This window comes from Pleurodeles waltl, chromosome 6, assembly GCF_031143425.1.
Source record: "Pleurodeles waltl isolate 20211129_DDA chromosome 6, aPleWal1.hap1.20221129, whole genome shotgun sequence".
In the NCBI taxonomy this organism is placed as follows: domain Eukaryota; kingdom Metazoa; phylum Chordata; class Amphibia; order Caudata; family Salamandridae; genus Pleurodeles; species Pleurodeles waltl.
The window spans coordinates 683832877-683845654 of record NC_090445.1 but is presented as its reverse complement, the minus strand read 5'-3'; the positions used below and the strand labels follow the sequence as shown (position 1 = coordinate 683845654).

Here is a 12778-nt window from a genome sequence, read left to right as displayed (position 1 = left end):
AGGTCAGTGTAAGCATTCGACCGCATGTATACTTTTAATATACTTCTTATGGGTTACAACGATTTCATTTGTTGGTTACATGTCCTTAAAGAATACTTGCTCGCTAGTGGTCAGTTCTGCCTTTTTCGACCTCCTTTTTCTGTTTCAGAGCGGTGACCAACTACTTTATTATTTCACTTTGGTTTCTTTATCTGTTGCTGTGACTGACTATTTTTGTTATTTCTTTGGTGCTCCCCTTTCACTGTGGGTGTTTTGGGCTGGTAGCTGTCTGCCTTTTATTGCAGCATTCCGTTCCTCCCATCTCCTCCCATGTCACTGACATTTGTTTTGGCTTTATTCCAGTGCTGTCCCTGTTTACCTCAGGCTCATAAATAAGCTTATTTTACAAAAGAAACATCCAGTCATTTATCTCACTGCTCACCAAAGCCACAATATGCCCTCTCTGGTAGATTGTAGCTAAAGATAGGAGCAATGATGTGAAACATGCTTAGCCTTGCATCACATCTGAAGTCTTTCTCTCCAGGGCCCCTCCCTGACAGCACGCATGACATCGCACACAGGGCACTGCTTGTCTCCTTTACTGAGGCCATAAATCTTCTCAGGCTGCTGTGCTCGTGAAATGCGAGGCAAGAATGCTTGCAAGACTTTTCATTCTTCTTTCTTGCAGGTTGGTCGAGGTCGTCAGTGGGCACACTGTACCAGCTGGAGAAGTTCAGGCAGCTCCCGGTTCTGGCAGAAGCAGTGGTGAAACGTCTCTGGAGCTGCACGGCCACTTCGGGGCACCACTTGGAAAAGGTCTGAGCAGGTAAGTTTAGAGGTGGTTCCTTGGGGTCCCCTTAGATTGTCGATGTCACAAGGGGTGAAGGACCCTTAGGGCACAGTAGGTTCTTCACTGCAGGTCACAGGGCAGCCGGGTGCAGAGTGAATTAGTGAACCAGGAGCTGTGCGCAACGATGCCCTTTAGATCTGGAGGTAAGTGACTTCAAAGGTTATTTGCAGGACAACAGGGGCACTCTGGCAGGAGGTCCGGGATGTTCCTGAAGTCCCTCAACTTGAGCTACCTCCTGGCCCTTTTTTAGCCCCAGGTAGGCTGGTCTTCCTGGTGTCTGACATCAGCTGACCAGAACCCAGAGTATTGGTACGGATCGGCCACTGGAGGGCGCAGTGCCACCAAACTTGGCACACTTGCGGGGTTTGTCCTCGTGGTTGTTGGTGTGTTGTCGGGTCCAGCTGCGACTTCCAGTTCGGGAGTTAGCAGCCGGTCAATGAAGTGATCCTCACTGGCGATTGGTGAAGCCTGAAGGTCCTCTGTGGTTCTTGAGGTCAGTCCAGTGTCCAGCAGCACTGCATCAGTGATTGCTGGGTCCTGGGTGCAGCAGGCAGGGTTTGGCGCCTTTTCTTTGTGCAGAAGGTCCACAGTTCTCGTGCCTTGGATCTTCTTGGTGCTGGTCTTCTTTGTGTTCCTTCGAATCTGCTTACCTGGTGTAGGGATGCCCACTAAATACTGAATTTAGTGGGTGTTTTAGGGGGAACCTGGTAGTGTCCAATGGGACACTTACCTTTGGGTGGCTACACCCACTATAGTGACCACTTCCTATAGGAATAGTCACTTCCCTATCCCTGATTGGCTATTTTCCTTCCATCTAAGATGGAAGAAAATGAAATGGAGTGTCCAACTCGCAGGCAACACCTTAGGGGTGGTGCATGCCAGGTGGGGCCACTCCCCTACTCTTTGTGGAGTTTCCCACCTTTTCTCCCTCCAAAAGTGGGGCTTTGCAAGGGGGAGGCCATCTGCTGCTAGCAGCAGGCCTGGAGGTCGAGTTTCAAGGGTGGTAAGCCCTTTGAAGCTCACCAGCAGGGCAGTGCACATTCCAAGGGGGGGTGTTAGCACCTCCACCCAGGGAGGGGTTCGGACTTGTGTATCGAGGCGGCAGGCTGGTTGTGACTAGCCAGCAACCATGCCAGGGTAGTTAGCTTTTGTAGGGGTCCCCTCTAGTGGGACCCCTGGGAACCTTTTATAATAAATGCAGTACTGGTGTCCGTTTGGATTTATCATTCTGAGTTGTACGATACCAAACAACCCAGAGTTCAGAGTAGCCATCATATAGCTGTGAAACTCGTACTAACCAGTGTCCAGCAACTGCATTTAAAATGGCTGCTCTGTTTACCCAGGTTTGGCAAGGACACGGTGGGGGCATATTGCTTATGGAGCTATGCCCTCACATACAATATAGTGCACCCTGGCTTAGGGCTGAGAGGCCTTACAGAGGGGTGACTTACCAATATGGTATGCAGTGTATAATGGACAGGACACACAGGTAGTGTGCCATGTCGAGTCTGCATTTTAGTATTGCACCAGGACACTCGGTCTGCTATGGCAGTGCTGGGTGCATCTGGATACATGGCCAAAAAGGGTGGCACAATCAGTGCTGCTGCCCTCAGGGGCCTACTCTTACTACCCCATGACTTGGGTATCTAAGTACCATTTATTAGCAGCTAAAGGTGTTGCTGATTACCTTTGCAATTTTAGGAAAAGAACACTGGCACTGGGAATCTGGTTAGCAGTATCCCAGTGCACTCCATTCCAAGTTGCATACAGAAGCCAGGCAAAAAGTGGGGGGTACTGCATCAAAGTGCCAGTTTCCCACACTCCCCTCATTATTTCTTGTTCTTTCCTTATCCATACGTTTTTGTCCATCTGACACCTTTTGAAATTTCCATAGCATGTTCTCTCTCCTGTCTCTCCTATGTGCCTCCCATCTTTCTTCCCTCCTCTTCAGTTCTGTAACTTTCTACCATCTTTTACCTAGTCCTACTCCCATCTTACTATGACACTGCCCTCTCTCCTTTAACTGTGTGCGGTTCTTTTTATTGTCTATCCTCTCTTCAGCTTCTCACTTCCAACCCTCTCTACTTTGCTAGAGCTGTAGCTTTCTTGTCAGCCAACTTTCCAGGCTCTATTTTCTGCCACTTCTGCCCTCTTTTGGCATCTTACCTTTCTTGACCCTCTCTACTATCAATGCATGTTATTCTGCTGCCTGCTATATATGTCACCCTAGTGCCCTATGTTTCACCACTAATTGCTTTATGTGGCACTTTCCCCACTTGTCAGTTCTGTGTTATCTTTAAATCACTGTCTGGACTCTCCAAGCTGCAGGTTCCCTTTTTCTTATTTATGTCTTGCTCTCTGTCTTTTCTCTGTCCTTTTCCTGTATCAACGTCTTTCCTATAGTAATATCTGACCTCTCCCCTATAGCTTTTGCATATTACTTTCTTTCTGTGTGCTGTGTCTCACTGCCACGTGACTACACCACTAGGGGGGTTGAGGCTTGCTTGGCAAAACCAGAAACCTGGCTGTTTCTATAAAAAATATGCCAAGGTTTTGCCCATTATTAAAAAATGAAGCTAGTTCCCCCTTTGCTAAAAATGGGTAGGGGGTAAGATGGACGTGCTCGCTCACTACATTCACTTTCACTTTATAGTTTAGGGTATGAATTTCCACCCCACCACTTTCAAAGTTCACCAGCCATCACTGGGAATGGCGTGCATGGCCAGCCAAGTCTGTTGTTGGCCACAGCAAATAGAGTCTCCAAGAGGATTGTGGCATGAGTCCAATGAGAAGAGAGGGACTGTATTAGTGCATGTAGAATTATCATGTCCCTGAGCACTACATCTCAAAGAGTTGTTCAGCCGAGACGTGGCAGGGAACAATGATGAAATGAGGTCCAACTGGGAAAACAATAAAACAAATCACAGCCATTTTGAATTCTTGGAATGGGGGATCCACCAGAATGTCAGGAGGTAATAAATTCCAGTGCCTCCCAACATGCGTAATCTTTCTGCTGCTGATCATGAGAACCAAGTAGGAGGAAGTAGCCTGGAGGAGGCTCCTCTTGCCTAGCTTCTCTGTTCTAGTAGCAAAATGAAGCAAGACTTTAGTAATTACAGAATTTTGGGGCCGAGACATAAACATAATGGTGGAAGAGACTCAAACGTTTGAAATTAATGGGATGTTGTACACCCCAGTGGAGTTCCATTCTTGCGCTGGAGATGTGACATTACTTTGTCAGCCCAGCTGCCACCTGCCACCCTGATGTTGACATTCTGGGTTACATGCAAACACTGAAGAAGATACTAAAAGTTTCCCTGGATAAAGTAAGTTTCTATAACCTGTCCTGGAGTTTAGTAGAGCCTCAATAAATGTAACAGAGAGGAATGACTGGCTAAAAACTATTGTAATTTATTATTTATTTTATTATACTTTTTTGGCTTGTACCTTCAAAAAAGCCAGAGTCCACTATGAGCCCCAAATTTTTAAGTCTGTCACTGCCTGGTGTAAGATAGATGGAATTATGAGCTGTGAGATGTGGCTTGAACCTCCTTAATTCACAACGGGTACCTAAAGTGTTGTTTGCATCTGTGAACTAACATCAGCAAGGAAGATTTGTATGGAAAAGTGGGAGCTCAGTTCTGCCATCAGGACAGTTTAACTTGTTCCAGTAGTTATTTGCAGAGTGACAAACTGGAGGTGCGGTGATAGAAAATTAGAATTTTGAGCAATGACCTAACGCTCCAGACCGGGTTTCAACTTAACGAAGGAGCAGACCAATGGCCTGATTTAGAGAGTGGCGGATGGTTTACTCCGTCACAACATGACAGATATCCCGTCCGCCGTTTCACGATCTCCATAGGTTATAATGGAATTGTAATACAGCGGACGGTATATCCGTCATGTTTGTGACGGCGTAGCCCCATCTGCCAAACTCTAAATTAGGCCCTTAATGTCCAAACAAAACAAGAGATAAGAATGAATAATGGTAAGTTTCAGCGAGGCACGTTGCAGTTTCTCCAGACCCCATTGGAAAGATATGCTTCTTTGTCTCGAGAGCAGACAAAAAGCTAAACTTTTAAGGTTTTCATTTTATAATACACATTTCAACAAAGATAATTATACTTCCAAACTGAATTAGTCTATACAAGACTGAAATACACATTATTCTGAAACCTAACAACAAACCTTTGGTGCTCAGTTCTTCCTCTTCATCGCCAGGCTCATCATGATTTTCATTTTCATTCATGTCCTGAAAGTCCTTCAGATTTTGGTTTCCGTTTCTTGTTTTCTTGAGTAGGACATCTTTCTCAGCCTTCACATCTCCTGTTTAACAAGGACAGAATGTCTGAATGCGAAAGCATCTGTATTTATATGATGCCTTTATTTAATGACTTCAGTACCTTATTGGTTTTAATATGTCATGATAAAATGGGTACAAAATGATTCATAATGCAAACATATATCATCGTACAGTCGCCGGCATTGATGCACTGTGAATGTCCAAGTTCCATTGTGTAGGCTAGTGGCCTTATCCTAAAGTGTACCATAAAACTCTGGGGCTACACTTGAGGATTTTTTGGGGTAATTTGTTCCAGCAATTCTGCTTTTATTCTCAGTGCTTAACACCAAGTTGTTGTGTGCACACCCAAGTATGCCACTCTTTGCACTATTTGTTTCCACGACGCGCTGTCTGAGAGGGAGAACCTCCTGCCATCCATGCTGCACCTCCCTATTCAGAAGGGTCTTCACGTTTTTGCCTCAAACAGTGAAAACTAATATTGCTCTTTTCGTGTTCTTCCTTCTGAAAAACAGCTTACTTCATTCCAAGTCAAAAGGCAAACAAATTATCTCTGCTGATGCATTTTATGGGCTAAAGCTCATCTCCTTACTAATTAGATACACCTTACTAAGAATCCTGAAAACAGAGGATTTCACAACCATGAGTATCATGATAATCTTAGAATGTCCTATTTACAATTTTTTTTATTAACGGAAGACAACCTAGGACACTGCGGACCAATATTTTAAAAATATCAGTGGTCACCGATGTAATTCCTTGATGTTTAAGATCCTAATCTTACATATGGCTGCTATTTACATTGTCACGGTCTCCTTTTTATTAAAGGCTTCAGGGTATGAATGGAGTCAGTCTGAACCTGAAAATAAATATAAATAGCCATGTTCCCTGGCACCTGTCTGCAGCCAGCCCTGACTTAGTTTGTCCTTGTAAAATTGACCTTAATTATCATAACTAGTAATAATAAAGACAATAACTTGTTTTTACTTAGTGCTTCAAACCACACGATTGACATATCTAAGCAGTGTGAATAATAGACGTATTACCCAAAGCATGACACTCAATTTACTGACCTGCAAAGGAATGGAAGGTTGAGTCGGTTTTTCCAGATTCAGGCGTGTAACGTTCAGAGCACTGCATCTGTCAGCAGCATTCTTTCATCTCACTGACTCATCCTCCCATAACCTGCACATCCTACCTCGTCCTAAAAAATCCACCCTTTGATTTGACTGGAGAAACCATGCAGAAAATAAAAGGTGTGGTTTTCAATTTTTCTGCACCTTTGTTCCCATAAAATGACACTTTCCATCAGCCTCACTTGTGCAGGACTTTATCCATGGTAAAAAGTTTACCAATATTTGTGTGTAAGGAATACAGGTAGATACATTATTTACTTTGGTTTAGGCTGAACACAGGTGCTAAAATGAAGGTGGTGCAAGCAGGAAATGACAGTATCAACTGAGGACAACGTGCTAGTTTGGGTCACCTGTCCTTTCATCAAACATATGAGCAACTTATGCGAAAACCTTATTTTTCTTAGCAGCTGCATATTCTAGGTACTGCCTCCCTTGTTCTGTTATGACTGGCCATGAGATAATAACAGATTTAAGATTTTGTATCCATACTTTTTCTGAAAGATTAAGGGCCTGATTTTGAGTCTGGCACACAGGAAAAAACGTCCACCAAACTCCAGACAGGGCGGCCGCCGCCTTTGTGGCGACCACTTTGCCAGACCTATTAGGAGCTTCCTCGGGTTCTGCCCGCTGGCCTAGCCGGAAACAGGGTACAGTATTGTCCCCGTCTCGTAACCGAGCCAGCGGCAATGCTGTAGCCCGCAGGGGGCACTAGCACCTTCGCAATGTTCACTGCCAGCAAGTCAAACAGTGAACACTGCAACGTACTGGGCAAGTGGTATCCTGCCCCTGTGGCCCCCTGCACCTGTTCTCTGCCAGTCTTTTTATGGCAGTGAAACCACCTTGGGAAGGCTGGAGGAGAACGAGGCATGCAGCGCTGCCCTGGCGGATCATGATCTCTGCCATCCCCAGGCCGTCGGGATCATGGATCCTGGCAGTGCTGGCGGAACCCAGGCGGTCTGATCGCCAGGGTCTTTATGTGGCGTCAGATAGCCACTGCAGCAGCGGTCCAGACCGCCACCTCAGGCTGGTGGTCTGAAGACCTCCAGCCTCGTAATGAGGCCCTAAATTTCCCTTAAGAGTCTCAAGAGGAGACCCCGTTTATCTTGTCCTTGCAGACGTGTATATTTGTATTTTTTTTAATATGGGTTATCAGTAAAACTGTCTTCCTGACCAACTGCGTACAATATATACAGAAAGTAGACTTTCGGGCTACCCCTTCAACCATTGGGTTTTTTAAGTCAGAAACTTTCAGCCATTGGCTTGAGAGTAAGTGAAACATTTTTTAGGACCGCCCAGAGGAATATCTCTCAGTATTCCTGAGAGTGTTCCACACGAACATTTTATAAATTGACCCAGTGGAAGATGTAATTTTTTTTTTTCAAAATGTATTTTAGCACTAAGAAAAGAAAATAACATTAAGCAATGGACACGTTTTCAAATTTGTCGACGGTAAAGTATGTCATATATCTCCCTTCTGAAATGGTGTAGGAAACAGTAGCACAATCATAAATACAAAAAGAAGTATCTTGTCTGTATGTTATTTCATCATGGTGTCTTGCTTTAATGATGTTGTGTGCTTCCCCATTGCCTTGGAAGAGCAAGTGTGTAGAGAGCCCAGCAGAGAGAACTCAAAGACCCTGCATATCTGCTATGATGTCAGCAGAGAATACCTGATGTTGACCTAGCCGCGGACCACTTCACAGCTGCAGTCCACAACACCACTGAATGCAGCGTCCCTTAACAGAATCCCCGATGCTGTTACATCTATAACCTTAACTAGCATTGGCAAAGCCCATAGGTCTGGTCTTGCAGAGTCAAGATTGTTTTGCATCTGTGTGTCTGGAATTGCTACCACACAAATCTACTCATTCTGTAATGCACTATAACTTTATATACAACCCTTATCAACACCTACCTGAAATACATATTCATACATAATCATTTATGAGCTTACCACAATGGTCCAGGATAAACACACAACATCTAAGTCTGCAGTAAGAAACGCCAAACAACAAAACAGTTCCTCATGGCTGAAAGGTGCCTTTACCATTCGGAGCAGAAGAGGCCACTATAACGACTACGTGTAAGCAAGACCACCGGAATGTTTAAATTATTCAGCAGGATTCACTCACATTATGCAGAAAGATTAGGCAAATGAAGGGGAATAATGCAACACATTCTTTGACAGTATTTATTGATTCATTTGTCACAGATTACGTGTCAAGTGTGTTAAAACCACAATTATGTTTGTTAAATCATTCTTTCTGGTTTGACGTGTGCTCACCGTAAGCTGCTACAATGGGTCAGACTCGATTAAAAACCAATCTTTTGCATATCACAGTTAGAGGACGTGACTCCATTTTCAAATTAAACCACTAATTATTTAAAAAATAATGGAATAAAATCAATAAGCAGGGTGGGATTTTTATTGGAGCCTACTTTGCAAACGTGTGTACCATGAAGCTCCATGGTAATGTATAGTTCACAATGTTAAAACACAGCTGAAGTGAGTGAATTTATTTGGGTACCTGGTGACCATTTATATGTATGTATCGATTGTTGCTTCATTTCATTTTTTAAGCTGAGCTGTTGAAAATTATTTTGAATAAAATAATGTATTGAAAATAAACAAGCACAGCTTATTTCGAAGGCAGAGGGAAGACTGTAAGTTGCCCGAGGCCAGGCGGCATGATTCTGGCCCTGAAAATAAGGCTACAGAGAATTATTCGTTTTTAGTTCTTAGTGGCTTTTGTGAAGAATCTCAGTCCTGCTATAGCATTGATGCACAAAGCAAGACTACTGCTGTGAACCTTTGCAGTACCAGTGCAGGACGTTGCGTATTGCAGGTTGCAATGAAATGAAAGAATGTGATGGACTGCCAGGTCCTTGCAAAAAATAAAATTGACAATTTTGAGAAAGTAAAAAATAATGAACTTATTCAGGTGTCTGGCAAAAAGTTAAATGCTTTCCTGTCCTGCTAAAAAAAAACAGTGTTAATGTCAGTAAGGTAAACGGATTGCAGTTCCTTTTTAAAGTTAGGTTTTCTTTTGAAAAAAAAAGCAAATATTGCCTTTCCCACCCAATCTCCCATGTCAATTTACACCAAACAGTGATGACTGTGGCAGTACCCGGGGGGGGGGGGGGGGCAGAGGGGGGTTCAGTGGTATCCGCGCCCCATACAACACATGTATATAACCTCTCTCCCCCAGCATCCCACAGTTCATCCGGAACGCAGGATCCACTAGTGGGCCAAATGCCCAATCATTAATGACCTGTACCTGTGCCGCCTCCTAGTATTTCCCTTGAAACTGACCTTCGCTGCGTGGACATCGCAAATTCGTGCTGGGCCGCCTAACCAAAGAAGGGACCGCAACAAGGAATCTGTGTCCCGGAAAAATACATCCGGGAGCGCAAAGGGACTATTCTGAAAGATACATGTAAACCTAGGTAACGCCATCATTTTGAAAAGAGCAGTCCTCCCCAGAAGCGACAGCAGTAGGGCCTTCCACTGTTTTATATCCCCCTCCAATCTCGTCAGCAGGGGACCAACATTGTCTGTGTATCGGTCAAACAGGCACACAAACCACAACTCATAATTTAAGGGGTAAAAGGCCGCTTTAACAGCACAGGTCTGGTATAGAAAATTAACTTTGGCATTCAAGCCTTACAAAACAAAAAATCCTCACTAATACATATGTCTTCCTAAACCCAGCCCCCATCCTCTAAAACCTACCCCTTATCAATACCCCTTTCCCATCCCCACCCTGACCCGACCAATCCCTTACCCATCCGTCCTGCTGTCCACCTTCTGTAGTTACCCTTGCCTTTCCTCCCTTGTGTTTCTTGTGAAAACTCCCTGCCCTCTCATCTTTTTGCATCCATCCCCTTCCCCCCAAAAGCCTTTCTGTGAAAAACCCCACCTACCCAGGCCTGCCTACCAGCAGCGTGTGATCAAAACAACCCAAATGACAATGAAACCCCCCAACCCAACAGACCTATCCCATTAAAGCAAATATAAACCCACATGCTCCAAAACACATTATAAGTCAATAACTTAAACCACAAATTTAAACATAAACTGAATTCATTCCTTACAAAACAAAAGCCCTTGCAAAAAAACTTACTAACTAATTTGCTAAACTCTGGGAGGGCAGGTGAGCCCAAATTAACGGTCTGCCTACTGGGTGAGACAACCGGCCAAAGAGGCCGCCCACACCCTGCCCCTAGAATATATATCCCACCCCTAACACCAGCCCTATCCGGTAAGACAGCCAATCACCTGACCCCCCATTGTGGATTCTCCCACCGACACCCGGTAAGCCCGGGGGGAGACCGGGCAAGCCCTTGCTCCCCTCAAGCCCCCAATGTGCACCACCCTCCCTTGAGACCCATAGACCCAGGAATTTAAAATGCAGGGGTTCCAACTTCAGTGGCAAGAGTAGACAATTCCCTGCTGACCATCCCCCCATCAGGAAGATCAGGGATTTCTCCCAGTTGGTTCTCAACCTCGAGTAAGTTCTGTAAATCCGAAATATGTCCCCCAAGGGGGCGTTAGAGGGCGAGGAGCAAGCTGGCCACATCCTAGTGCAACTGTGCGGACCGTAGCCACCAATCCTGCATATATCTTTCCCCCTGGGAGCACATCAGCCCTGCATGGGACATGTCTTCATGTCTTGCACACAGGAGGGTTTCTATCTACAGGCGGCGAGCGCCCGAGCTGCTTAATATTTATTGGCGCTCCCGGCAGCTGTGCGGCCCGAGCACAAGATGGCTGCTGCCATGCTGTAATGGAGCCTTGGCCCGAGAGTATCAGGAAGCGGTAGTGCTCCGTCGGTGCTGGAAACATAAGAGTACCGCTTGGAGGCTAAGGTGCGTGTGATCTCCGTGAGTGATCGCTGCTGAGGTTGGAGCTGCGCTGGGCCAGGAGCCAAGAGTATCGAGATGCCCGCCGATGGAGGTACTGGCATAAAGCCATAAAGATTGGTGATGTGAATTGAGGAGGCCTTGGGCAGTGAGCACTAACCACTGTACGAGCCTAGTAAAGGGCAAGCCTTTAGATTTGGTGAGAGTACAGCTCAACGTCTGATGTCTCCCCGTGCAGGGCCCAGGGGCAGCAAGCTAACTGGAAGTGACTGCCGTGCCTGGTGCGGATCCGTTTGGCAGACAGGGCGCGCTGGGAACTGGAGAATGTAATAGGCATGGTGCACTAAAATCTAAATCCCTAGCTACCCGCCGTGCACCTGGCCCTCTGCAATGGGTGGCTGGAAGCTGCTATCTTTGATATTGTGGAAGGCACCCATTAACCGTCGAGTAACTCTACAAATAGCTAATCCCCGAGTAGGGTGGGACCGGTCCGGCCCACGGGGGTGTCAGAGGAGAGCCTGCTGACAATGGACAGCAAAACTGACTTATTAAACATCCGGATAGACCAAATGGCAACTAAATTGGATCGATATAGCACGCGCATCGCCGAAGCTGAGCAACGCATATCTGTTGCTGAAGACACTCTACAGAGCACGCGAGATTCCTGCCTCAAAATGGAAAAAGTGTTTGCTCTCATACAGGCCAAGAATGAAGACCTCAAAGCTAGGTCCCGCAGAAATATCAATAAATCAGTTTTTGTAAGGTGCGCTGCTCACCTGTGAGAGTCTCAAGGCACGGAGGGTGAGGTTCTTCCTGAAGATGGTGAGCGATGGGCTTTGTCTGAGGTGCAGGGGAGGTTGTTCCAAGTCTTTGCTGCAATGTAGGTGAAGGATCGCCATCCGGCGGTGGTTTGGTGGATGCGAGGGATGGTGGCCAGGGCCATCTGGGCCAAGCGGAGAGATCTGGCAGGGTGTGGAAGGAGATGCGGTGGTTCAGGTAGACTTGTCCTGCGTTGTGTATGGCCTTGTACATGTGGGTGGGTAGCTTGAAGGTGATTCGCTTCTCAACCGGTAGCCAGTGGAGGGTCCTCAGGTGTTGGGAGATCTGTTCTCGGCATGGGAGGTCCAGAATGAGTCTGGCGGCGGCGTTCTGAATGAGTTGTAGTTTTTTGATGTTTCTAGTTGAGGTGCCAGCGTAGAGGGCGTTGCTGTAGTCGAGCTTGCTTGTGTCTAAGGAGTGGGTGACTGTCATGCGAGTCTGCTGAGATCCATCTGAAGATCTTCTGAAGTTTGCGGAGTGTGTGCCAGCAGGATTAGGTGACTGAGTTTACCTGGTGGGTCATGGATAGGGAGGAGTCGAGGGTGATGCCTAGGTTGCGGTGTGCTCAGTCGGAGTGGGGGGGGAGGGGCGCTGAGGGATGTGGGCCACTAGGAGTTGTCCCAAGCTGAGGTGGCGTTTCCAAAGTTGAGTTTGAGGCAGCTTTCTCTCATCCAGGTGGTGACGGCTTCCATTCCTGAGTCTAAGTTCCTTTTGGCCGCATCCAGGTATTCGTGAGGGAAATGATGAGGTGTGTGTCATCGGCATATGACATGATGTTCATACCGTGGCTTCTGATGATGGATGCGAGAGGGGCCACGTATACGTTGAACA

General features: G+C 46.1%; 1 protein-coding gene across 1 annotated transcript in view; it reads right to left on the bottom strand.

Annotated features, from left to right (window-relative positions):
* LOC138300155 (zinc finger protein 25-like) overlaps positions 1 to 12778 on the bottom strand; it is a 110191-nt gene that overhangs the window by 43994 nt on the left and 53419 nt on the right. Inside the window, exon 4 of the mRNA XM_069239113.1 lies at positions 5018 to 5155. Coding sequence (XP_069095214.1) covers positions 5018 to 5155 — 138 coding nt within the window. The remainder of the gene's footprint in view (positions 1 to 5017; positions 5156 to 12778) is intronic.